Below are 27,302 nucleotides of genomic sequence, written 5' to 3'. Positions count from 1 at the left end.
GCATCATCCTGTGAAGATGAGTATTTGGTTTAGTACACCTTATAACCTTATACTACTTGTCATAATTTCTTGTGTATTGAGAATGTTCTACTGGTAAAAAGTATGAGGACCTCTTTTTTTGGGCGCTGTTGCCATGGTGATTCATAATATCAGAGCTCCACTGATCATGGCTTTTTATAGTCATGCTGCAGACGCTTAAGCGTGATTTGAGACAATTCAGAGTTGATTGAACTAACTCAAATCGGCTGTTCTTAAACCGAAAACTCAGTTTCCCATCTCAGGATAAATCAACTCAAGAGTTCAGTTGGTTGAACCTCCTTATTGAAACAGGAACCAAGTATAAGTACTCCCTGTTTTGTTCAGTTTGTTGTCCTGTCTCGTCAGTGTTAGAGTGTTGCTATTCTGTTTCCCTGAATGTTCCTGTTATGCTTTTTGGATTAAAGACTTTTGGTCCAAAAGTCCAAAGCGTGACAGTTACAAATCCTGTCTAAATATATTAGTTGATAAAAGATAACTACAACATAGATGTTTGTTCACCTCTGTCTCATTTCTACTTGGATGATATTACTCCATTCATCTCTACACTCTAGGCTTCCTTCTCTCTTTCATGCTTTTCTCTTTCAATTCCTTTCAGTTTTCCATTCCTTAGACCAGTCATAACACATCAATGTGACCACAGATTAATCAATATGGAATTTTCAAATGGAAGTAAAAAAAAAACATATAATAGTTGTTAATGCTCTTAGTGCCCCTCAAGCACTGGATATTATTTACAGTAAGACTGTCTGAAGAGATAGCGTAACCTCGCCTCTCTTTGCTATGCAGCCTTGAATCAGCCAAGCAACGCTCTCTCTCTCATCTCTTTCAAATGGCAACACACTCTAGAAAACTAAGACCCATGGGAATGTCTCAAGACCTCACACGTCATTTTATGTTTTTTGTTGTTGTTGTTGTTGCTGGCTTTGCCTATTGGGGCAACTGCACCAAAAAAATAAATAATGTAAAATCTTGTTTGCTTATGATTCAAATAATTTTGCCTATAGCTGCCTGTTTTCAATATCCAAAAAAAGGCAATCATGCTGTTGTGCATGCGCTTCCTTTACTAATGGAAATGTTCTGTGTTTAGAATTTTTGTTCAGTGATTTGTTGCATTTTTTTAAGCCCAAATCCTGGTTTCCATAGCGACATATGGGGAAAATAAACTACTACTTCACCTTTGCGTGACAAAGCTATAAGATGTTGAGTAAGAAGAGGGTAGGAAGTTTTCAAGTATGTGTTTGTATGTGTGGGTGGTGAATGCTTCTGTAATTTTCACACAAAGCAGAGGTAAAAAGCCTTGTGACCTCATATCCCCCCGACTCCACCTCCATCCACCCCTTCACCTATGGCACCATTCACATCTGTCATTAATATCCATCATATCTGTCCACCCACTACCCCTCTTTTTGTCCAATGTCACTCCCAAAAGGCATTATATTCAGAGCTCATAAAAACCCTTCAATAGTCTAAATAAATTCTTTCTTTTTTTAATGTTTTGCCTTCTTTAGGAAAGTAGGAAAATATTATCTTTTCTGCTATAATTCATGACTCACTTGTTTTCTTTGTGGCCTAGTTCTAGAATGTTTTATACCGTGTAATTTTTTGTTTCATTCTCGCGTCTAGCATGATTCATTCTATCATAATTATTTTCAGAATTCCTGTGGATTTATCTGGGTTAAATGATTGCTTACCTCACAGGCTTACACAAAGCTTTAAGTTGGACCACAATGAATACTGACACGGATCTTTTGCATTAAAGGAGTAACATGTTTTGAAATAATCTTTAATTTATATAAATGCTAGTATAGTGTGCATTAAAGTGATATTAATTAACTGTTTGTGGAGGGAATGTCAATACCTAAACTGGTCCTTTAAAAATTAATGCCATGAAAAATAATTCTGAATCAGATGAAAACCAACAAATGCCAAATATTTGAGTCTGTAGTCAATATTTCTGTCACGGTGTGGTGCAGACAGAAGAAGACGAGAGAGAATCAAATGTTCCAAAGTAAATTTTACAAACAATATGATTCAAACAGGTACAGTCAGGTAGAAGGTACTTAGTAGGACAGAGATCGGACAAAGACTGACTGATAAACAGAATGGAACTAGATACAAACACTGATGAACACTGATTAGCAGAACACAGGTGACATAGATGATGATAATGATGATGATAATGATTAACTGAACACAGGTGATACAGATGGACTAAATGACAGTAACCATGGATACGAAGGAGTGGCGGGAAAAGAACAAAGGAAGACATGTGACTACTGAAAACTGGAATCTGACAATGAAGAAGAAGTGACAACATGCAGAATGTAACAGGGCGTTTTTGAATGGTTAGTTGATGAATGTATTTGATGTGGAGTTAACTATCTTCTAGTCGTTGATTAGCATATTCTATAAATCGCTTGCTCTTCTCATAGGCTTTGTAGCTTGTTCCCGGGAGTGGGGATTAATGGTGCGTTCAAGTCCTCCTGGGAATTTCGTACGTACGAGGTGGGAAGTCGTGTTGACGACGTGAGGTGCGTTCAAGTCAGTTTCGTCGGAGCAAGATGGTGGTGTACCTTCTTTTAATGAATAACACGAAAATATAGCAAGTTTTGTTAACTCTGCTTATAGAAAATGAAGAACAAAGAATGCGCATCGGGTGTGTTTTTCTTTTTATGTTTTTAATTAACTTATGAGGCCAATGTAAATTAACTGTATCATTATATAATTAGTTAATTGTTATATTACAAGTAGGCTATATCATATTTTGTGCAGAGAGCTTACTTTGTTATAAATGAAAAAGCCTTACAATGTCACTGCTAAACCTGTAAGTGATAGGCTATATTTTACTATCACTTTGCTCAACTACAGACGTTGCATTCATTGATTCCGCCATGCTTCTCACTGACACGCCCCCAACTCGTACAGATCGGGGCTTAAAGAAAATCCCGAGCTCCCCACTGGTATTTACGACATTGTGGTGGCGTTCATGTGCATTCAACTCGTAAATACGATCTATACGAGATGACTTGAACGCACCATAAGTAAATTTGAGGGATAGTGATATCACTAACCAGGGAGGAGAAGCTTGTGTAGTCCCTTAGTCATTTGTTGTAGTCCTTAAAAAACAAATGTTGTTTATGCTCAAACAGCAACAAATAACTAAAGTTAGAAAAGTGAAATCATAATCAATCACCCCTTTAATATAGGCTATTCAAAACCCATGAAAAGCATATAACATATTAGGCATGCATTTTGTGATCATGCGTTTATTTTGAAATAGTACAAAACACAATAAACCTTAATATTACAATAAAACATGACTAAAATCTTTTCAGAGTTCCAGGCCTAAAGATCTTATCTGCAAGCTTTATGATGGGCTTATGTTTATCATGTATGCTTATGATTACATACGAAGATCTTTGTGAAAACCAAAGAAAATAAACAGCACAGCAATGTGAACTTGTTTAACTGCTTAATCACTGTTATGGCAGTGACATATGTACATAGCCTATTTGTTTCAGAACTCTAAGTGAAAGTGGATTATATTAATACAAATTATACAAACTTGGCTATATTAGATGTTCTGTTTCCATAAAGATCTGTTATATACATATACATATACATATACATACACTCACACTCACACACATGTATATTGTTTCTATATGCAAGCTACTTTATTTAGCCTATAAAGTATCCATAGAGTTTTTAATCTTTAAATCTTTAAGTGTCTGAGCCATGAACCCGTAACAACATGTCTTAGGAATTAAGTCCAGACGAGGACTTGGATGTTTGGGCTACTCCTTCACGCATGCAGAGAGGATGGAAGCAAATATGGTGTCAGGTGCAGATGTTGTCAGAACATGTTCTCGTGAAGCGCAGACGACCTCGTCGCACGATATAGCAAGAGCTCGGCGCGAGACACACAATACGTTACCACAAAATCACCAAACCCTGGAGGCCCTCTGTGGGTGTGTCTGCATGGCTTGGCCCTCAAGAGAAAATATGTTAGTCTCAAATTGGTTTGCATGTCTTTTTCAAATATGGAACAGACGGAAAAATAAATTGCTCAGCGACCCCACAAGCTGATGCAATTTTGTTACAAATGCTGTTGAATTTGTTCTGAACTATGGTGAAATTAAAAACTCAGCCCGTATTTTGACACTGATCAAAATTAGTTCTTTAAATCCACTAATAAGATTACTTGACTAAGCTGATCAAAAAAGATCACTACTGCACACTAGAGGAACGACTTCAGATGTTTTTTCAAGTCGACATTTGTGTGTTGAAAGCATAGGATGAAAGTCGAGTCGACTAGTCGCTGATGACGTCATTAATGAACAAATAAGCCTGAATCTCGAGCGAGACTCAAATGTGCAGAGCTATATTGACACAGCGCTACACACAAGGCTATACAGCTTACTTTTATCCGTTATTTTGTCTTTGGGTCGTTATAGTTCTCACAGATTTCTGCTCGTTCTAAATCAGATAGGCTACAGATAAAGTAGCACAGTAAACATTTATATGAATGGATTAGTATTGCGTGTGAATTAATTCTACCTGGAAGCCTCTCTCTAATAGCTGTGGGTTTTAGTTACAAATAAATATAGGCTACGCTTGAACTTTTCAGTTTCTAAGCTATTATATTGATAAATCACAGATCAGTGTGGACAACTTTTCTGCACTACTGAATGATTCTCCATGCGCGCGATCTGTGAGCGATACAAGCTTCTTTATGTGTGTGCATTACAATGTTGAACAACAATTAATTTATGTGTACAATAAGCTGTTTAAAACGTGCATTCTCCCGATCAATTTTGAGCATATAGATAGAAGCCTATAATCAAACATCTTATGGAGCACTCTCTCTCATTTGTCATTTTAACTGTTTGGACACAGAGCTTTAAAGTGGACTTCCAAGATTTCTTATCCTGTTGCGCCCTCTATAGGCCATGACCAGCGACTAGTCGCGTCAGCGTCATGGCAGAGCATTAAAGCATACCTGTAAACGCTCCCGTTTTTCCCGGGTTTCTCCCGTTTTTTAGCCCTATCTCCGGACCCCTCCCGGTTTGTTATTTCTCCCAGGAAACTCCCGTAATTTGCATGACCCAAACTCCTTTATGAATAATCGGACCAATGTGTTTGTCTAATATTGACCAGTTCCCAGATCTTGTATTAAATGCATTATATTCACACAATCCACACACCATACAATTTCAATCCTTTTGTCACCTCAACCTGGCAACCTATAACCCAGTTGCACAGTCGCGGAGAGTTTAACCCGAAAGCGAGTCGAAAGACATCAGAGGTCCTCGCACAAATCTCCCGGATTTTGATAACAAAATGTTGACAGGTATGCATTAAAGTCTACTAGTCAGTGAAACCCCTAAACTGCACACACCATAGCTTGACAATATGGTAGTCATACATTGATTGTTGTTAACTCTACACCCATTTTAAGACAATGGCCAAATTTTATTCACTCCGACAAGCCCTGGCTTCTTTAGTAGGCTATACAAACTTTTAAAACAGTAGCACACATGTCTTTTGCTGGCTCACTTCTCCATAACCCATGGTTCATCTGGAGTTCAACTAAATCCTGATCATTTCCCATTACTGTGCAACTCAACTCAATGGAAGATTCCCATAAATACATAATTAGAACATGTCAAATAATGGGACAATTATTGGAAAATGTGCAAATGTGCATTATGGATTTATTATTTTAATATATAGTGGAACATTTGAATCCGCAGGTCAGAGTAAAGTCAGCTCCAGTGATTGTGTTTCAGCAAGTGCAGTCTCGCTTCTCAAACCACATTAAAGGAAGGTGCAAATTCTCTGGAATTTTGCTTTATTGCTTTCTTGATTGATTGCTTTTTTTTTTTTTTTTTTAGTGACATGTATTTTGTCTGTAAGTGGAGCATGTGTTTAGGTAATCAATTCTATTTGATTTCTACATTTTATGTTATTTTTTTACTAAATCTATAATACAGGCTATAGAATATAGGCTATAGAATGCTGAACGTTTCCATTTGAATTTATTTACTTATGCCTAAAAAAATACAATTTACATCAAAACCTCCTGGTTTATGCAAAATTTCAGCCAAACCAGTTTACAGTAAGCAGCTTGTGCATGCAAACCAAAAGTAAAACAATCAAATTTTACTCAGGATACTGCTTAAACCTCATGAAATTTCTGTACACAGAAAACCAAAAAGATGGGCAAGCATAGTTTAAGAAGCAATTCACAGTTTGGAAGCCATTTGAAAATATAATGTTTTGCTGCTTCTATAAAGAAAGAGCTCTAAAAACGATCCTGGGCCATTCTATTTGCATAATTGTTTGCTACATGCAATCACATGTACAATATGTACATAAGTAGACACTAATTCATTCTTATCTATTTCACAGTCATGCAGTTATAAGAGGAAACATGATAGTTTAATATGTCATTATCTTTCTTGACTTAATTCCATTCATGTTGCTTTTAAAACTGTACAAAACATTTATAGTTTTCTCTACCGTGTGCTCAGAGATCTTTACATTGAGCTGTGTGTGCAAACGGATGCATCTCATCATGTTAACTGAAGAATAATGAAACTTATTCTCGTCAGATTCCTCCCATTCTTTCCATCCATTCTTACTTTCTGCCATCTTTCATCACTCCACATCTGCTTCCTCCTCCTCAGCTCCAGCGCCACACTCCTTCACTGGCAGCAGTCCATATTCATTGAGGAAGGCCTCTACATCAGTAGCAAAGAACTCCTCATTGAAATGCTGCGTAACAGCCAGGAAGTTCCCCAGCAGCTCTCCAGCCTTGTACACTAACAAGGTAGGCAGAACGTCATCCGAGAAACGCTCGCCAGCTCCGGTGGCGGCTGCTCGAATGCGGCAGAATTTAACTGTGGTATATTCGGAGGCCAAGCAATCCATGCAGCTGTTAAGCGCATCGCACCCCTTCACTCCATCTTTGTAGATGTGCACCACCACCACTGTGAGCCGGTGCTCCTTCTCAATGACCTCTAGAAAGGCCTCGCCACTGTCAAGGTCATACACAGTCTCGAATTTGGGCCCGAAGCTCAGGTGCTCGTGCATCTCCTGCATGCATTGCTTGCGGTACTTACGCAGACTTTTTTCATCATCTTCCTTTATTAACTCATACTCCTGTGCGCTCATCTGAGAAGGGAAAGAAAAGGAGGGAAATTCAAAGCTTGCAGAGTTTTGGGAGTAACTGCATTTATATTTGGGAGCAAATCCATTAAATCAGGGGTTTTCAGTTTTTGATGCCAAAGACCTTATGAGGAATTATTGTTTTCATGTAAAGAAACTTTGACCTCACTTTTTACAACCTCATTCATAAATGCATATTTCTTTTCTCCAAAGGGCTAATTTCTTATTTTGAAATCATAGTCAAAAGGGGAAACCTTGCGATTGAATCCACCCACACAAGCGTCTTTGGGTTTCTGAGGGGACGACATCTGTCTTAGCAGCTCTCTCTTGCTGGGAGGCAGAACCTCCTGGTCCATGCTCTCCAATTTAAATTTACGCCAGTCATTGATGACACCCTTTGGGCCTAGAGATGGTTGGAGAAGAAAATGCCATAAATGAATGAACTGGATTACATCAATACGTAGATAACCAACCATAAAGACAAGCTATATAGCCTACTATAGTCAGTTCAGTTTCAATGGTGGATGATATCAGTTCAGGTCTATTTCAATAATTCAGTTTCCTGCTCCTAACATAGGGTTTTCATGTGTGCACTAATCTTTGATTTATACACAAGAATACCATGCTGTTCAGGAAGCTGGCAACCGATGCAGGGATTCACAAACTTTTTTTGTCAGGTAAACCTCTTTAACCTTAAATATTTTCTGAGATTTTAAGTTAATATTTAAATTATTTAACAACACATTTGCATGTTCATGTACATGGTTCTCTGATGTCTGTAAATGATCACATGTATCATAGAGCAGGTAAACAAATCTTAAAAAAAAAAAATTTATGTAAGCGTTTTATTTTGATTGGGTCTATTTTTAAATGATTAATTTTATTTTACGTTTTTATGATTTAATTAATGATTAGCTTTTCATCAACTCACAAACTCCCCTGCACAAACTTGAGTTTGGGAAACCTTGGTGATATTTATTTTTTATAATTTTTTTCTGTTCCCATTCTGCAAACTTTTGATTCATTAGATCACTTCCCTATGATACGTTAACTTTACAGTTTCAAAAACAATAAGAGCCATACTGACCTGTGTGAGTTACCATCACTTGTTCCTCGTCCACCATTCTGTCAGACATTTTTATCTGTTGATTATCTGTGGGAAAAGATCAAATCTTTATAACATCTATATTAACACATCTATACAAAATAAATCAAATTCTCAGATTTTTTCCAACAAAAGTTATACGTCTCTGAAATACTAGTTCCTAACAAAGAAAACAACAGACATATTAACAGTTATTATCAGGCTTTTAAGGCACTCCAGATACTTTTAATAAATGTATTAAATTCGAACAAATCAAAACTATAGCATCAAATCTACTTAAGTTAGCATGTGGACAGTGTCTCTGTGTCGCCGAACCTGATCACTCTTTCTTGGAAGAAATAGGTTTATCAGGAGTAAGAAGATTAGATTACCCCATGATCCAATTTGTTTGCACGAGTGGACGTCGACGATATGATGTCATGGAATGACAAATGAACTGTCCTTGATTAATTCAGGACATGCATCAACTCCCATTTCAACCCTGACACTTTAAATTGGACTTAGTCTTTTTAATGCACCTTACTATTTGATTCTACAAGCAATACAAATAATTTAATTACATAAAACTCTTACATACCACTTTAATGCCAATATTAAAATGACCAATGTAGATAATTGTTTGTGTTCAGATCAGACATAAAAGGGATTTTTTTTTTCTCCCAGCTTCAAATGCATGGATGTCACCGCAGCAGATTAGCAGCTTAATACTAGAGCTTAGAGTCTTCATTTTCCCCCGCTAGCCTCTGACCTCACGCCCCCGCAGCACCAGTACCTTTCACTACTCTCAGTAAATCACAATCGCTAATTGAGATTACAGCTATGATGCAATTCTTTGGCTCAGGTGGCAACAGTTAGAATCCTGTCAAGTTGCTTTGGAGGTTGCTTCAGTTTTCTTTGTTATCTTTTTAAAACTGACAGTTGTTTTGAGCACACAGATTACTCTTTATGGGTTAAAATACTCATGAAACGTTAAAAAGCATGATATTATCACAGTCTTCCATTTCAGTTTGTGTCTTGGAAAATGGTGTCTTAAGATTCTTATCTTTTCTAAAAAAAAAAAAATATATATATATATATAGCGGTTTCAGGATAGGACACTTTTCCCCAGTCATCTCAGTTGCAAAAAGTGTCCCAATAATCCATATTTTCATGTTTAAACATTTATGATTATCGAACATTAAATTTGAGTTTCTCAAAAACTGTTAAAATTTGATGATGGAAATAAGGCTATACTGTTTTTAGCCACATTGACTCTTTATTACTTTATCAAAGTCTTTCTGAATGTTTTTCTTTCAGACTGATCTGAATCTTTAAGTCTTGTTGAATCATGCAGAATAATACACATGGCATGACAGTTTGCATACTTTTCTAAGATAAATACACCGTAGACAACACTACTGCTATCTACAGTACATCAAAGCTTCTGAGCCAACCGCTTAAAAAGCCAGCTCCAAGGCTTGCTTTAGATTCAAAAACAGGAATTCTGCTGTAACTTTCAGTGTGTAAATTAAATGAATGTTTTTTAGTTTTTTTTTTTTTTTTCATGCAATCTATATGGCTGTTACCTTATAGCTCATCAAAAATATGTTCAGGCCTATGATTACATCGATTTTAGTTAAATAACACTGTGACTGACTTAAAACTGTAAAACAAAACAAACAGGAAATTAAGACTATATAAGATGCATATAAGCATGAAACTGAATAGACTTCAGTTATAACCTGCAAAATCAAAACGTTTGCCTGCTCACCTTTTATGTACCGTCCGAGTACGTCCCTTCAGTGAGCCGTGAGCTGTTATGTGGTCACTATCACCGTTGGCTTGTCCTTCATGCTTTTTTTAATGTGCATGGGGAGGGCACAAAGAAGCTTTCTTAAGTCAAGATACTTTGGACATCTCTGTGCTGCAGAAATAGCACAGGGAACTTAAGAGGATTTAAGTGCAGTAATTAGACACTGTTTAGAACACAACCAATGATAAAGGTACCATAGATGAGAGAGGAGAGTGGTAAGAGGACAAGAGGATAAGGACGATATTGAGAAGAATGTGGGGAAGAATGAGGAAAAATGTGAAAAAATGATTCTGAAATGTAAGAAAAAGGTTTTGGTTTCTGACACATCAGATCTGCTTGCATCTAATCTTAAAACTGATCTTAACTTATATAGAGGGATAGCATATATATTAAGTATTTTGGACACTGTAATATTTTAATAGTTCTAATGCTGAAGACTGTGAGCCAGAATGTAACAAAGTTGGTAAAAAAGATAACATTGGCATCTGATGTAGTGACTGAAAGGGTTAATTTAGCCCTCTCTCTCTCTCTCTCTCTCTCTCTCTCTCTCTCTATCTCTCTCTCTCTCCTATAATAAAAAAAATGCACACTACCGTTCAAAAGTTTAGGGTCAGTACGATTTTTAAAAAATAAATTAATGCTTTCATTCAGAAAGGACACATTAAATTGATCAAAAGTGACCGTAAAGACTTTTACCTTGATACAAAAGATTTTTTTAACATTCTATAAAAAAATAATCATGGTTTCCACAATGGTTTATATATAATAAGAAATGTTTCTTAAGCACTAAATCAGCAAAGTATAGATTTTTTTTTCTGAAGGATCATGTGACACATTCAATATGCATTAAATATGCATTGTAGTTACTAAATTTTGGAGGGGTGGATAGATAAATGAAGAGAATCTGGGCAAATGAAAGAGAGACAGAGAGAGAGGAATATGGAGATGAGATAAAGCAGCACTGACCGTTCTGGCTCATTGAATGTAAACACACAGATGGTACATTATAGGATTGGCCTCATTAGTGCAAAAAAAAAAAAAAAAAAATCTTTTCAGCCTAACTATTAGCTGTATCCTTCCTACTGACATCACAAACACTAACAAAAATGCTTTACATTAACTCAGAGTCACTGACATGACACATCATTTGATTACTTAAACACAAAAAGCCATTCTTTTATCATAAATACAGATTTTGACTATTAACTAAATTATCTATTATTATTTTAATTTGGTTATTTTTTCAGGAATTTCAAGTAAAATGTAGAAAAGCATGTTATGCTCATCTTGAATGATGACACAATGAACAAAGTAACAAAATACACAATTTCGACTGAATTAAAAGAAAAGGATACGCTGACATGACCTAATTGGGGTCTTTTTACAGAAATGCATGATAATTGTATTTAAACCATATGGTTTATGAAGACATGTACCATTATTTATTTTATTTTCCTTTCCTTTCCTTTTCTTATTAATGTAATTCAGAATGTAATGCGTTCCATGGAGGTATACGGCAACAGTCAACAGAGCAATGATTCTGTTTTAATCACACTTTCTGTATTTGTCTCCTGTCAATGTCTCAGGGAATTTCTCCATGTTTTCTGCTGATCAAAGAGTGGTTAGACAAACCTAAAGTGTGGGAGGTGAACTGTAAGTTATTATTCATTCGAGGTAAAAGTGGCTCCGTTTCTGCTCATGAAGAGACACACCCATATCGGGATCACCAGCAGGTGAGAATGCACACCGCCACCCCTTACAGTAGTTCAAATGGTTTGTCATTGTAACTGGGTGTGGTGTAAATGTAGGTAAACCCCATTAGGATACCTATCAGGGCTTGCTATACGCTGATTTCACGCAGCCGCCATTTTGAAATCGAAAGTGAGGCTCCGGTAGGAAGAACCCCGGAAGTAAAGATAAACAATGCCTTGGATTACCAACCTAAAGCTGCTGCCGCGATTTATACTATTGGATGTTACTATTCAATATAGGATATGTATATAGTTCATTCCTGCTTCTTTTTTTACATTCTGAATTATATATAAAAAAAATATTTTCTTTATAAATGAATTTCACTGTATATAGTCTAAAGTATGAAAGAAATGTATGTACAGTTTTAGAATTGACACGCCATCATTAAACACAACAATACGCCATCGCATTCACGACTCTCCTGTGATTAAAGGCGACACTTCCGGTTTTCTTCCCACCGGAGCCTCGCTTTCGATTTCAGAATAACGGCTGCGTGAAATCAGCGTATGGCACCATCATAACAACAGGGAGTTGTGATCGCTGGTTTAGGTGATACCTGTTATGGGTAGGCTTCTTCTTTCCTAGCGTTTGTCCTGCATTGGCCCTGCAGGGTCTGCTTACCTGCTAGGAATGGGCAATATGACCCAAAATTCTTATTTCACGATATGAAAACTTTTATTTCACGATAACAATATATATCATGATAAAGTTATTTTGTGTTATATTGATCTCATTTCTCTTATTAAAAATAAGAAAAAAAGCAAATTACAAACAACAGGACAAATACAGTATAACTAAAATATTAATTTCAGATACAATAAGTTAATTTAACGTAGTTAGAATTAGTGCAGAAATGTAATAACCAAATGTAAAAAAAAAAAATTATTGCATAGTCTTCAGGTCCGTGTTCATTCGTTTTTTAAAATTTAATATTGAAAGTAGAAAAACGAGAAAAGAGTTCCTTTTTTGTTTTTTAATAAAAAAAAATTTAACAACGAAAAACAAGTATTCAGCTTGATTTTTCGTTTTTCGTTCTCAGGTAGAAAAATTTATAAACAGCTTTAATATTTGATTTCTACACGTGGGCGGGAATGAAACGCCCCTTTCCTCTGATTTGTCAGCCGAAGATCAAACTATTCCTTCTTCAGTTCTTCCTCAGTTCCGCACAGCAGAATAAAAGTCCTCCGCTGCTGCAGTTGTACGGATTCTTAATGCGTTTATTGCAACTACTACATTTCATATTTTTCTCATTAAACAACCAGACTAATGGCTCGACAAAACCCATACTTAACTTCCGTTTCTTAAAAAAAAAAAAAAAAAAAAATTCAAACCGTTTCTCATTTCTCTTTAAGTAGAAACTCAAATGACAAGAATGTACACGGACCAAGAGCAGTAAGTTATTTTCTCTTTTGTTTGATTCACATTAATGACACAGAGCAGCAGGTAGGTATATTAGGCTGCTGTCACTTTAATTAAGACCAAATACAAAGATCCATTATACTGATACACATCTGGTTTACACCCAACTGTTTACTTTCCCTTGAGAAATAACTGGTTGTGTTTACATGAATACTCCACACGATGGGCATTTTGACTTAATTGTATGTGTTCGACCATTCAAGTGCAATAAGACGTGAAAGAGAACTGAATTTGCGATCGCATGCTGACAGGTAAGCTTTCTGTGCAAGCGCGTACAGTGTGCACCACATTGACTTCTTTTCCACTGCTTATTGTGCATATTGCTTATTGTGCTTTTTAACATCGAGCGCGTCTCAAATTCGCGATCGCTTCTGAGAGAGGCAGGTTTCTGTCAGAGCATTTTAGCAGTGAGCCAGTCAGCACGAGCACCGCACCGAGTTCCTTTTCAGGATAAATTGTGCTTATAACTCTTTTTAACTTCAAGCGCCGCTCTTTAAATTCTCATCCATGCAACTCACCACTCTGAAGTGTCAATAGTGGTATATATTTATATACCGCAATATACACAATATAGAAAAATCTCAAACAATATATACCGTGGATATATATCGTCATACTCTAATACCTACTATTTTTTTTTTGCAAAGCTAAATATTAGCTATTCTAAACTTCTGTTTTTAAATTGCTTTCAGTTTTGTACAGTCTTTTCTACACAGCTTACTAGACATGAGTGTTTGCATACTTCTGAGAGATAAGTGGACTAGGTAACATTCCCATTTTTAGTCACTTTCATAGTTATAGTTGTCGCTATTTCTGGACATTTATTGGCTTAACAGATTAAAGGAATATTCCAGGTTAAGGAATATACAGTATGTGACCCTGGATCACAAAACCAGTCACAAGTTGGACGGGTATATTTGAGGCAATAGCCAACAATACATAGGTCAAAATTATCGTTATTTCTTTTATGCCAAAATCATTAGGATATTACGTAAAGATCATGTTCCATGAAGATATTTTGTAAATTTCCTACCGTAAATATATAAAACATTTATTTTTCTGAGTGGATGCTGCAAAAGCGTGAACATAAAAGGACAACTTTAAAGGCAATTTTCTCAATGTTTCGTTTATTTTTTTTGCACCCTCAGATTCCAGACCTTCAAATAGTTGTATCTCGGCCAAATGTTGTCCTATCCTAACAAATTACATAAAAAAAAAAAAAAGATAAATGGAAAGCTTATTTATTCAGCTTTCAGATGATGTATACATCTCAATTTAAAGAAATTTACCCATGTGACTGGTTTTGTAGTCCAGGGTCACATAAAAGTTAAGATCAATCCACAGCATGTTTACCACTATATATATATATATATATATATATATATATATATATATATATATATATATAAATATATAATATATAGACTCCTCTCTTTTTAACTTTTTTATTTTTGGGAGAACTATCCCTTTAAAATTGGTGTGCCCTCTTTTGAAACAATACAGGAAACACTCCCATTTCCTTTTTACAAGCATCTACATGCAAACAAAAGCCAGTATGCACTTCAAAACATAGTCTTAGTGTTTCTCAACCTGTCTGATCAACTTTATGAAAACCACTGACTCAGACTACAGTGGAGTTTCTATTATCTACCCTTTCAAATGAATGAGTATGCATCACAATGACCCACAAAGGAATTGGTTACACCTCTCATCCTATCATACGCCCACGTTTTCATTTACGGTGAATAAAGCAATCTCTGGCTTTCAGATCATTCCTAGAGTAAGTGGTCAGAATTCCTCAAGGGCTCCTCATTTCCTCTGGCCAGACTGAGAAAACACTCATTTATGCACGCTATGCGTCGGACAATATGTGTCTATAGGAGACCCATGCTGGCTGAAATCTTTACCTGGAAATTATGAGTACTTACTCACTGTCTCTCTAGCTTTCCATTGCTCATAGCAAGCAGATAACACCCAAGAATCATGAAGCGAGGGGAAGACAACCCAGACAGGGTCAAAAGTGTAAATGGGACTTTGTAGAGTACAGTAGGGGGTGCACAAAGTGCTTATTGAGATTTGGAACTATTGCTTAGAGGACTTTGTTGTGTTGTATGCTGGGTAGGGTAGGACTAAATCAGACATTCCTGCATTACTTTGGTTACAACAAGGGGCAAAGTAGCAGAACACCTCTCAACTTTTCATGTCATGGTCTGAAAGGCGATGATACTCTATGGAAGTAAAGATACCGAAAAATAATTATAATAATACATATTTATTTATTTATTTTCATTGTAGAAATTACATTTGTAAAAATTCTACTTTTTAATTCAGGATACTGTTATGGAATAGAATTAAAATTTAAAAGGCATTCTCAGTTCACACACATATTGACCTGCACATAAAACACAACATAAACATGCAGATTCATTTTATGCAGATATCAGTAGATTATTGTTATATTCTATTTGATTGTATTTTATAACATAATTACATTTCAGTGACACAAATGAAAGAGTTTCTAAGGCCTTTGATTGAAAAAAGAGAAGGAAAAACCCCAGAGAGTAGGCTACTGGATTAACACGAGAAAAAAATAACCAAGCAGGAGAGAATGGACTTTGCTGAATATACCTTATGGTGTTCACATACACACTCAAAACAGCGTCATGACAATGACATCTTTCATCTGTCACATCAAAACTTGCCTATTCATTGTGAAATCCAGTTGCTCTGCTCACTGTGTCCACTGCTTACGCAAGGGAAACACTATGGTTCACTTCCCTGTTCTTACACACCGATCTTAGTCATTTATAAATTTTTAAACTTACTCACGCTCATTCATGGGCTTTTTATAATTCTTTCCCACTGCGAGAAAAAGAAAAAATGACTCATGTAGGGTCTCTTTACCGCCACCAGGTGACAGTACACGCACAGCAACCACTTCCTGTTTGAACACCTCTGAGAACACACTGCAAGTTGTCATTTATCAGATGTTTGTACCCAGAGTAACGAAAAGTGCACTTATTAGGGCTGTTGGGGTTAAAGGGATTTTTCTCTCAAAAAGAAAAATAGGCTAGTCATTATTTACTCACCTTCGTGCTGTTCAAACTGTTCGCAAACACACAAAATTGTATTTAAAATAATTGTTATAGAATTTCCAAGGCTACTTTTGTGAGAAAACTAAATTTAAGTCGTTATTCATAGTTAAACTTGACATCAACTGTAATGTTAGCTCTCCATGGCTCTCCATGAGTTTATGAGTCTGATCTGGGCCCGTATTTATCAAGCTTCTCAAAGTGCCATTAGTCTTAGTGCTGAGAATTCATGAAATTTACTCCTACTTTCAAACTTAAGAATAAAAGCAATTTATCACATTTCTTAAGAATCAGTCGTACTTTCCCAGTTATTTAAGACAGCTCTAGAGAGGTCTCTTAAGTGTTAGGAGTTGCCAGTAGAGGCTTGTGATGGCACTGAGGAGACAGAGACGTGCGCGAATCTTTCAGAAGGCGAAGAATGTTTTTGACGACGAGCAGTTTATCAAACGGTATCATTTGGACAGAGGCAGAGCAGGCATCATCTTTGTCAGCGCTGCTTAATGTTGGGATGAACTTGCCTTTTATAACATATGATTCCGCTGTTCGAGTAATCCAGCAAGCAGCAGCGCTTCTTCCTCCCACCAGCTCGGGTTTCTTCTAGATTCCATGGTGGCTGATTATATCATATTATCTGCTATAATGTCAGTTAACAGCACACCGGTTTAAAATTGTAATTTAAGTCATGGTGGAAAACGTGTTTGTCTTTAATTTCCAATGTATCAAAATCTATTCTCTTGAAAATGATTTATTGTCAAATGTGTGTTGAACGTAAACTCCTCTTAGGAATTTTACCATTCAATGTAAATTTATCTGAGAATATTCTTAAATAAGGAAATCTATTCAGTGATTGGTCCATGTCGTCATCCAAAATCCCGTTTGTGGCACAGCTAAGTGTCGTTAAAAAAAAAAAAAAGCTAAGTGTCGTGAATCATCTCTAAGACATCTCTAAGACTTCACTTAAATTATGATTGAGATGCTTGACAACTAACTTTTAATTGCAGCTTTGAGCCAAGAATTTTAAGTCAATTGTTAGCAGTGTTCTTGTGAGTAATTCTCAGAGGCTTGATAAATATGGGCCCTGGCGGTTCGTAATGAATGAATCGTTTGATCCAGTTCATAAAACTACAGTGGCCCAGTAGTGCACAACACAACGACATTTTTAAATCATTAATGAATCAGACTGATCAAGACTAGAATACACAAGCAGTGGGGTTTTTCACTAGTCTTCTCTAATGCAGCTCAACCAGACCTCATCCCCTTTTTTGTGTAGCTTAGGCTACTCCATGGGTGGGGATTATTTAAATGAGTAACATTGTGACTTCACAAAGCCTGGAAAAACGTGCTGTAGTCCAAACAAGTCATTTGTTGTAGTTCTTGGAAAGTGAATTCTGTTTAAGAAAATATCTTCCTTTAAATATCTTTGAGCTTTGTAACTTGCAGATCTTTTTTTTATGCTCAAAAGTTGAAAAAGCATAATAGGATCCCTTTAAGACAGATTATTGCTTTAGCCATTTAAAGTACATTATTATAGTGATAGGAGAAACTAAGCTTTTTAAAACTCTGAAACAATTAATTGCTTCGCAATGAAGCTGATTCGAACCACCGAACTCTCAACACCTGCTGGTCAAAGCCAGTAAATGCAATGTGAACACAGCCCACTCATGCATAGACACCTTTACGAAGCAAACCAATTACAAATCTGTTTTTTATGAAAGTGCACACTACTAAATGTAATCTAAACACCCTGATGAAGGCTCATTAGTCGCAACGCGTCGGTGTGCGGCTATCTGTAAACTGATTTTTAATTGCCTAAAAACCATGACTAAATAAAGGCTTTTTATATATATTTACTTAAATTGGCAGAGTCCCTTGGCTTGATACGTTTTTATGAGTTGAATTATCCCTACACCCAAAGAGCACCATGATACGGATTTTACACCCCGTGCAGCGCTTTTTTGCACTTCTTGTTTTATATAATCTAAAAATCCTTAAATACACTTTTTATATAAAGTGTCTGTTTAATTTGTGTTATTTTATTAATTTAATTAATTTCTGCTTGTTTTGTGTTTTAGGCAAGACTTTATCAATTAAATTAACTTAACAAATGACAATTAACTATCACAAACATACTATTGCATAATTATTTAAATTAATTAAAACTGAACATTACAAAAAACTGACCCGAGATCTGTTAAAACCACATATTCGACACTGGTTCATGTGTTCACCAGATCAACACCCTCTAGCTATGAACCATCAGAATTCAAAAAGTATGAGGTAATGAAGCCGCTTTTGCTGAAATCACGTGACTTGGCCAGTTTGATAGGTGCTCCAAGCTACTGTGATTAGAAACTAAAGTTTTCAAATCTCCATGAAGAAGTGTTTCGAGAGTGCCCATCACTGCATTGTTGCGCTTCCTCAATGAATGATGAGTGGATAATACATTTTAGTCTGTTCATCACACAATGATATTATATGGCTTCAGAAGACATGGACTATAGCTCACAAGTCGTATGGACCACTTTTATAGTGCTTTTGTGTTTTAAACAAACTTGAAAGCATTTGTCTGCTTTCACTGAATAGAAAAATAGAATAATCTCAGACAGGTTTAGGAAAACATGAGGATGAGAAAATTATTAATGTCAGAATTTTTTATTTTGAGTGAACTATTCATGAACATTGTGCATGAACAATGATGATCATTAACCAATACCACACATTAGCCCCAGCATCACTGTCATGAAAGTATGACAACAGTTCCAGAATGATGCATTTCAAAAACATGTTTTTCCACAGGTGTTTTATGACTGATTTACCTGTTTCGCCTAAGCCTGAGGGGAGACGTGAGAAAATCCAGCAATTAGACAGCTGTCACCTACACATTTAGATCTGTTTAGCCTCTGCAAAAGAACATCCCTGTCATCCCCAGCTCTTAAAGGGGTAGCTCACCCAAACATTTTTATTCTGTCATTAATTACTCACCCTCATGTAACCGTAAGACTTCCATTCATCTTCGGAACACAAATGAAGATAATTGTAATAAAATCTGTCCCTCCAGCTACGCAACTACCACTTTGATGCTTCAAAAAGTTCATAAAGTAAAAAGATCGTAAAACTAATCCATATGAGCGGTTTAGTCTAAATTTTCTGAAGAGACTCGATCACTTTATACGTTGAACAGATTTAATTTAGGCTTTTATTCACATATAAACATTCAGCTCCCTACACATCACATCAGTTATGATAAACAGAAGCGCAAGCTTCCTCGTTTGATGTGAGAACCAATGAGGTTCATTCTCGTGTTACGCAGCACAACTGAGCTTCCTCAAGAACCAATGAGGTTTGTTCTCGCAGGTTCGGTTGAGCTTCTGTTTTCGCTGATCAATGTTTATATTTGAACAAAAGCCTAAATTCAATCTGTTCATCACATAAAGTGATCGAGACTTCAGAATTTTTTTACTAAACTACACAATTTACTTGAATTAGTTTTACATTCTCTTTATGAACCTTTTGAAGCGTTAAAGTGGTAGTTGCGTAGCTTTCAATGGAGAGTACAAAACTGGCTCAGAATTAAAAAAATATATATTTTCATTTGTGTTCCAGAGATGAACGAAAGCCTTACGGGTTTGGAATGACATGAGGGTTATTAATTACTGACAGGAATTTCATTTTGGGGGGAACTATCTCTTTAATATAATGGAAAGGTTTTGTCTTTATTTTTAAAACTGTCTAAATAATATGAATAGCTGTATGTGAAGAAGACTAAGAAATATTGATCTGGTATTTTATAGAAGATTGATCTTGAGCCGCACCCAAATACTTAGTTAGTCTCTGATGATCTTAACATGATAAGAATACACCCATGAACTGACTTTACAAAAGCTTATTACCAAATACAGTTTGTCATGCCTGGATGTGAGTTGTATGACGTAGATTCCTGGAAATGTGCACTTGTGTTTACATGAGCACATATGTGTGTGTGTGTGTGTTGACCTTTAAGAAGTCTTCATGATTCGTCAAGCTTGTTTTAGTGTTTTGTGCATATCTTTGGTTGTGTTTGCGATGATCAATAAACAAAATAAATCAAATGCAGTCTTGCCAGCAGCAACCACCCATTTGCTTCAACTAAAAATGTTGTCTTCATGCCACCTGCTAAACATACTTCTTTCTCTTCTCAGAGCCTCCTCAAAATGTTTATATAGTCTAAATCAGTTTAGTCACCCTGTTTACATGCTGTAAACAAGTGAACAAGTTAGTGTAAGTTACTCATCTGATAGTTCAGTTTTACAGCCATACCAAACCAAAAATTACCATCATTTTCAATTTTTTACTCTGTCTTTGAGACATATTGCAGATGAGCAAACACAAAAAATACATCTTCCAGATGTAAATGTAGACTCTCTTTGATGTACGTCGTATGCTATAGGGTTAGTAATTTAATATAATTGAGTAATATAGCAAATAATATTAGTCTTTTATCTTAAGATACATGAAGAGCTATAGAGTGCTAAAATGTACAAAAAACAAAGTAAACTAATTTGGTTCTGATACCCTCAGATTGTTGTAATTTTCCTACAAAAATGGGTATTTTTTGCACTTAAGCACTTGATATTTAGAGGATGTGTCCGTTATTGACATTAATTTTATGTGGCAGCTTAAGCTATGACTATGTAAGGATGCTATGCTGACCTGTGTATCAGTGTTATGGAAACATTCCCCATCATACAAACAGAGTGAGGAAGTATCAAGGAAGCAGGTGCTGTCCCTGATGGGGTCTCAAACAAAACCTCTCTGTTTCAGGGTTTCCTTCTATAACCAAGATATCAGTTGTATCAGAGATGTAGTCTGTGGGAAATTCCCCCAAATTACTTGATTAAGGTATTGGTGGCACTTTCCCTGAGATCTCTCTCTCTCTCTCTCTCTCTCTCTCTCTCTCTCTCTCTCTCTCTCTCTCTCTCTCTCTCTCTCTCTCTCTCTCTCTCACTCACTCACTCACTCACTCACTCACTCACAGAAACATTAGAAACAGAAAATAGAAACATTGCAGACTAAATGATTGGCATCCTAGATTAAAAATGTATTCATTTAATTTCATGCTGAATTTAAAAACCTGATTTGTGAAATTTATTAAAATTTTCTATAGGAATACACAACCTTTTTTTCATATAAAGAATAATTAAATATAAAAAAATAGGAACCTGTAACCTGAAATGAAAAATGTAACCTGAAGCTGTCCCTCAGTACACTGAAAAAAACAATAAGTAAAATTTACCTTAATTTTTCTTTGGCAAGTTTTTGCACGAATATATTTTAAGTAATTTTCACACGCATATTTTTTTAAGTAAATTTCACATATGGAATTAAGTAAACTCTACTTAACTAAGTTAAGTGAAAGTAACAAAGAAAATAAGTAATTTTAACTTCGCTAGTAAAGGTTGAGTAATATTTAGTTTCCTTTGCAATACATTTCACTCTAACAATATAATATTGAATTAAGCCACACTTTTAAAGTATAAGCTTTACTTGAAAATATCTAAATAATTAATACAATACATATTGTGTAAGACAGCATATCAACAATTCAGTTGTTAAATGTTATGTGAACGCAGAGACCTCAATACTTGGTAGACAATACACAATGACGGTAACATTTGATGGATCGTTTTTGTGTTTGAATGTGTCATTTTGAGTAGAAAATGTACTCCAAATAATTCGTTACATTTATATAGCGCTTTTTCTGAGACCTCAAAGTGCTTTACATGGAAGGGGGGGAATCTCCTCAACCACCACCATGTACAGCATCCACTTGGATGATGCGACGGCAGCCATACTGCGCCAGAACGCCCACCACACACCAGCTTACTGGTGGAGAGGAGACAGTGATGAAGCCAATCAGTATATATGGGGATGATTAGGAGGCCATGATGGACAGAGGCCAAGGGGCAAATTTGGCCAGGATGCCGGGGTTACACCCCTACTCTTTTTCGAAGGACATCCTGGGATTTTTAATGACCACAGAGAGTCAGGACCTCGGTTTAACGTCTCATCCGAAGGACGGTGCTCTTTTGGCAGTACAGTGTCCCCGTCACTATACTGGGGCGTTAGGACCCACACAGACCACAGGGTGAGCACCCCCTGCTGGCCTCACTAACACCTCTTCCAGCAGCAACCTGGTTTTCTCAGGAGGTCTCCCATCCAGGTACTAACCAGGCTCAGCCCTGCTTAGCTTCAGTGGGCAACCGGTCTTGGGCTACAGGGTGACATGGCTGCAGGCAAAATGTCACAAAATGGCATGTTACTAATCCTAACAACAAAATCAATGATGAAACAGTGTAAATACTGCTGGAAAACAGTGAAAAAATCAACCTCATTAATTAATCAAGGCCCAGTGCATGATGGGAACACCAGTATCAGAAAAGTTGAGCAATTTTACTTAATTTTATAAAGTTGATATTAACGCTTTCATTTCTACACGCTTGAATTGAGTACTGATATATCATTTACTTCATTTTTTTTAACTCTTGCCTGAACTAACTTTTTCATGTCAAGTCAAGTCAAGTGTATTTGTATAGCGCTTTTCACAATACAGATTGTATCAAAGCCGCTTCACAGTATTAAATTAAAATAATACAACAAAGTTTGTTTCAAGAGGAATTTATTGATTGATAAAATTAAATTAAATATCCCCAAAATATCCCCAACTGAGCAAGCCAAAGGCAACAGTGGCAAGGAACCGAAAAACTCCATCAAGTGACCTAATGGTGTCCTAAAACTCCATCAGGTGACCTAATGGAGAAAAAAAAAACCTTGGGAGAACCCAGGCTCAGTCGGGGGCCAGTTCTCCTCTGGCATTTATGAGCTAGAGGCCGGATTGTAGTTTGAACTGTAGGATTATATGAATGAAGGAAATCCCCATTCATACATCAATTTGGTAAATAAGTCACTGGGAGAACAACAATGTCACATTCATTTTAGGTCAACACATACACCTAGTGTATGATGTTCCCATCATGCACTGGGCCTTGAACGTCATGTAAATTACATTGTTTTTTTCTGTAGTATTTACTTTACCACAAAATCATTTTTATCAGTGTAGGGGCTATCTAAGTTGAAACCACTTGATGGCTTGTAGTAACTGATACATTTATATTCCTCATAAATAATAATAAAACATCTTTGTTTGATCTGTAGTTTTGCAATAACGTTGTGCTTGACAAATGCACTCAACATAACAAGTGTATGTGTTGACCTAAAATGAATGTGACATTGTTGTTCTCCCAGTGACTTATTTACCAAATTGATGTATGAATGGGGATTTCCTTCTCTTTGTTTTAGTTTAGAGATCAACATTTCCAGTTTCAGGTGACTGATCACAAAATTGGAGATGCAAGCCAAATATTAGCAATTAAACAGTCACAATCAGATCTGAGTATGTGTGCGTGTCGGGGTGTGTGTGCATGTATAATTATTTGGACGAAAAACCCAGTAGCTACGTGAACATTTTAATTTTTAATTAACAGTGATTTTCTGTACAGTCATCTAAGGTTCTGACCTGATCTGCCAGAACTGTTCAGTCATTCCATGAGAACAGACTGCTAATTTACTGCTATATGGGTTTAATAAGTCATTTGATATAATTCAAAATTTAACTGTTTGTTAAATTAATTGCACTCATTTGAAGATGGTTTTGTGAAGACAGAAGGCTTTTTTAAATGATAAATTATTTAGAAGATTTATAGATTTAGAAAAAAATTGCCCCTGTAACAGGATTTTTTTTAAAGATAGAATAACAAAAAAAGTTTTTTTGGATGAAAAACAGAGGTAATTATTGTCATGCTCTACAGTGAGAGATCTGCATAAAGAAGGTTACAAAAGCACACAACAATCTCCTTTTATGATTCATACCTTTTCTATTATTATGTATGGGCCGTTTTTTTGTGTAAATTCATTGCAATTTTTTGGCCTTTTTTATCACCTGAATTTGATAACTGTATGTCTGATCACTAAGCACTTCTCAAAAAACCACACTATTTGGGGAATCATTCCTATTCATATCATGTTAAAAATGAAAGGATATTCAAATATGTCAAATTATTTTTAGAATGGAGCTATAGAGGTGACTAAGTAACTAGAGAAATTAAATAAATTTTCCCAAGAAAGCGTAGGAGGAAAAGGTGTGCCATTGTTAATCTTATCACTAACTGCATAAGAAGCTAGACAGAAATGATCAAGTCAAGCAATATGTCTTTGTTGCAATGCCTCCTTCTTGCCTAGAATATACACTAAAACGTACTCACTGACGCATATTATACTGCATACTTAGAGGTATTTTGTTTCATGCCTTAGAGGACAAGGGGCCAGTTGGCAATTTAAAAATTATTCTTGGGAATCAGATACATGTATATAAACATACCGTTTAAGAATTTAATTTAAATTTTGAATGCATTCTTTTGAAAATGGTCCATAGCAGTGGTGAGAGGTATTTGTGACTAATCAAACACTTATTCGGTTACTGCTGCTCAAAGACTTGTGTGTTACTAAAACTTTTGTGTTAATACTAGTAAACTTCAAATGATATCATTTCCTTTCACACCTTGAATTAAATGCCGTTTTTCTGGATGCCATGAGGCAGAAGAATAAGAGCAATTCTACACATAAATACCTTTTTGTAGCAAAGCCATTTTGACATTTTAGTGTTATACTTTTCATTGATTTCCAGTACACCTACCAGAGAAGCATTACATTAACAATATCAGTAGAGTAATTGTCACAGGTGGCTCCAGTGAAGTTTACGACGAAGGAGATTAATAACAAAACAGTCTTTATTTAAATCTACATGGAATACTCAGGAGAAGATCATATGAGATCACACAAACACAACCACGTTAATATAAGATGAAACCGAAAATACATAGGGAACGTAATCAAGGAGAACAGAAACAGGTGTGTGGAAACTAATTAACAACCAGGGAAACTAATAGGAACTCAGACAAACAGAATGAAAACCCAACCAAAACATAACAGAATATACATGTTACAGAAATTAGATGTTGTAAAATAACAAACACTAAAAGTGAGCTAGCTTTTCTTTGGCTCCACATCTTTGAGTTAATCTTGAGAGCCTCAATAGAATCATTAATCATGTTATAGGTCTTAAGGTCTTATGGAGACGCAGGCAGTGGAATGGGGAAAAAACGCAAGGTCTCGAGACGCTTTTTTTAATAGTTGAACTGATTTTAACTTGAGCGCCACATTTATATAATGCTGTGTCCTGCGCGAGACGCTGCAAGACGCGAGCGCAAAGTTATACACATCCGTCTAGCGTGTGTTTACATAGAAATACAATGGAAAAGTAGAGCATTGGAATGAAAAATGGTTCTGTGTGAACCGCCCCTTACTAATATGATTGGCATGTATGATGTAAGCTATAGGCAAGAACAGTTGCAAATTGTGTGATGTGGCAGTGTTGTGACGTAAAGTGGATATTGAGACATGCTGGTTTCTCTGCAGATGTTGTGCAAAGACTGTCTGGTCTAGAATTAGACACTGACCAGTTGATATAGCTGGAAATTTTGAATGGAGAGGTCCATTAGTAGTAGGGTCATGATGCTGATGCATGTGGATGTCATAGGTTATGACCAGAATGTCTCTACATCAAAGGGCCCCTGAGATCACAACATGCATGGAAAAAAATTGTTTATTTAATTATTAAGGAAGACATTTTACCAAAGAACCCTTAACTCATTCATGTTTTTGGTTGGGTTTTCCCTTTCTGACTATAATATCCTCATTCCTGTAGTATCTGACTCTGAACATCAATCTGAAACATGCTTAAAATAGCACTGACTGTAATTATAAACTCTATGATTTATTGTGCCAGGTCTTAAAGTCATACAATATAGCTTTGAGTGAGGAACGGACTGACATTTAATACATTATTCACCGATGATTTTCTATTCGTGTGGCAGTTTATGTATACACATATGCAAGGCCAAGATTTTCAGATTCACAGAAATAATTACATTTTTTGATGAAAAACAGAGGAAAGCATCAGGAAAAATGACATAAATGCAGATAAACTGCATAAGAATGTGGCTATGCATTATGTGTTATATTTATTTATTGTTTAGTATGTGTTCTTTGTAGAACATGCCACTGTACACTTGTATGGCTGAAATGTCAGTAAAGCAAAGTAAACTAAACTTTTTATTATTAGGTCAAGTGCATTTTTGGCAAAGTCCCTGGTTTAATCTGTTTTTATGTTTATTATCTTCCGTTAAGGAGACCACACAGAGAATGAAGTCTGGAATTTTGTTGAGATATAATAAATTCTGAGGCAGTTCAGGGCAGGCTGAAACTTTTATATCATTTTAAACAAGGTTGTATTTTTCTGTGCTTTCAAAGGGGAAAGTATAGAGTTACATGTCTGTATCTTTCTTAGATTGATGAAGAGATGTCTCTTACTTATGAATGCCAACTTCCTGTTGTGCTTAACTCTCATTTCTTTTAAAATTCTTTTTTTAGTTGTGCTAGGAAGTTTAAAGGAAACCGGAAACTTTTGGATTCCGACATGCGGGGTGAAGTGTGAGCAGAATTTACAAGTATAAAGATGGCTCTCGCTCAAAATAAACATACTGTATTTTTTTAATGAATATATTATTCATCTTTCAAGATAAATGGGATTCATCTGTAAGGCGCGGATGTGTGGTTCAGATTGCCTAAACTGAGAATTTTTGCTTCTCCCTTCCAGGAAATTGAAATAATTTCAGGCACAGGCACACTCTCCTATAAACACAGGCATACGGGAAGGTTCCTACCCTGGGTCCTTCTTCACTGTCCTCTTCATTTTTAAACAAAGATATTACAAATTCAAAACAACCAAAGACACGCAATGTCATCTGACCCAATGAATGAGGCGGGTGGCACATAC

At 36.0% G+C, this 27,302-nt stretch overlaps 1 protein-coding gene across 1 annotated transcript; it reads right to left on the bottom strand.

Annotated features, from left to right (window-relative positions):
* Nucleotides 1-6,086: 6,086 nt before the first annotated feature.
* pdcb (phosducin b) lies at nucleotides 6,087-15,278 on the bottom strand. Its single transcript, XM_082147384.1, has 5 exons — nucleotides 15,213-15,278; nucleotides 10,068-10,220; nucleotides 8,300-8,365; nucleotides 7,467-7,615; nucleotides 6,087-7,218 (listed from the first exon to the last, which is right to left on the bottom strand). The coding sequence occupies exons 3-5, from the start codon at nucleotides 8,346-8,348 to the stop codon at nucleotides 6,703-6,705; spliced, it is 714 nt and encodes a 237-aa protein (XP_082003510.1). The 5' UTR covers nucleotides 8,349-8,365; nucleotides 10,068-10,220; nucleotides 15,213-15,278; the 3' UTR covers nucleotides 6,087-6,702.
* Nucleotides 15,279-27,302: the final 12,024 nt, after the last annotated feature.

This window comes from Leuciscus leuciscus (genome assembly GCF_965113295.1).
Source record: "Leuciscus leuciscus genome assembly, chromosome: 19".
NCBI classification, from domain to species: Eukaryota; Metazoa; Chordata; class Actinopteri; order Cypriniformes; family Leuciscidae; genus Leuciscus; species Leuciscus leuciscus.
This window is presented reverse-complemented; position numbering and strand designations above follow the sequence as displayed.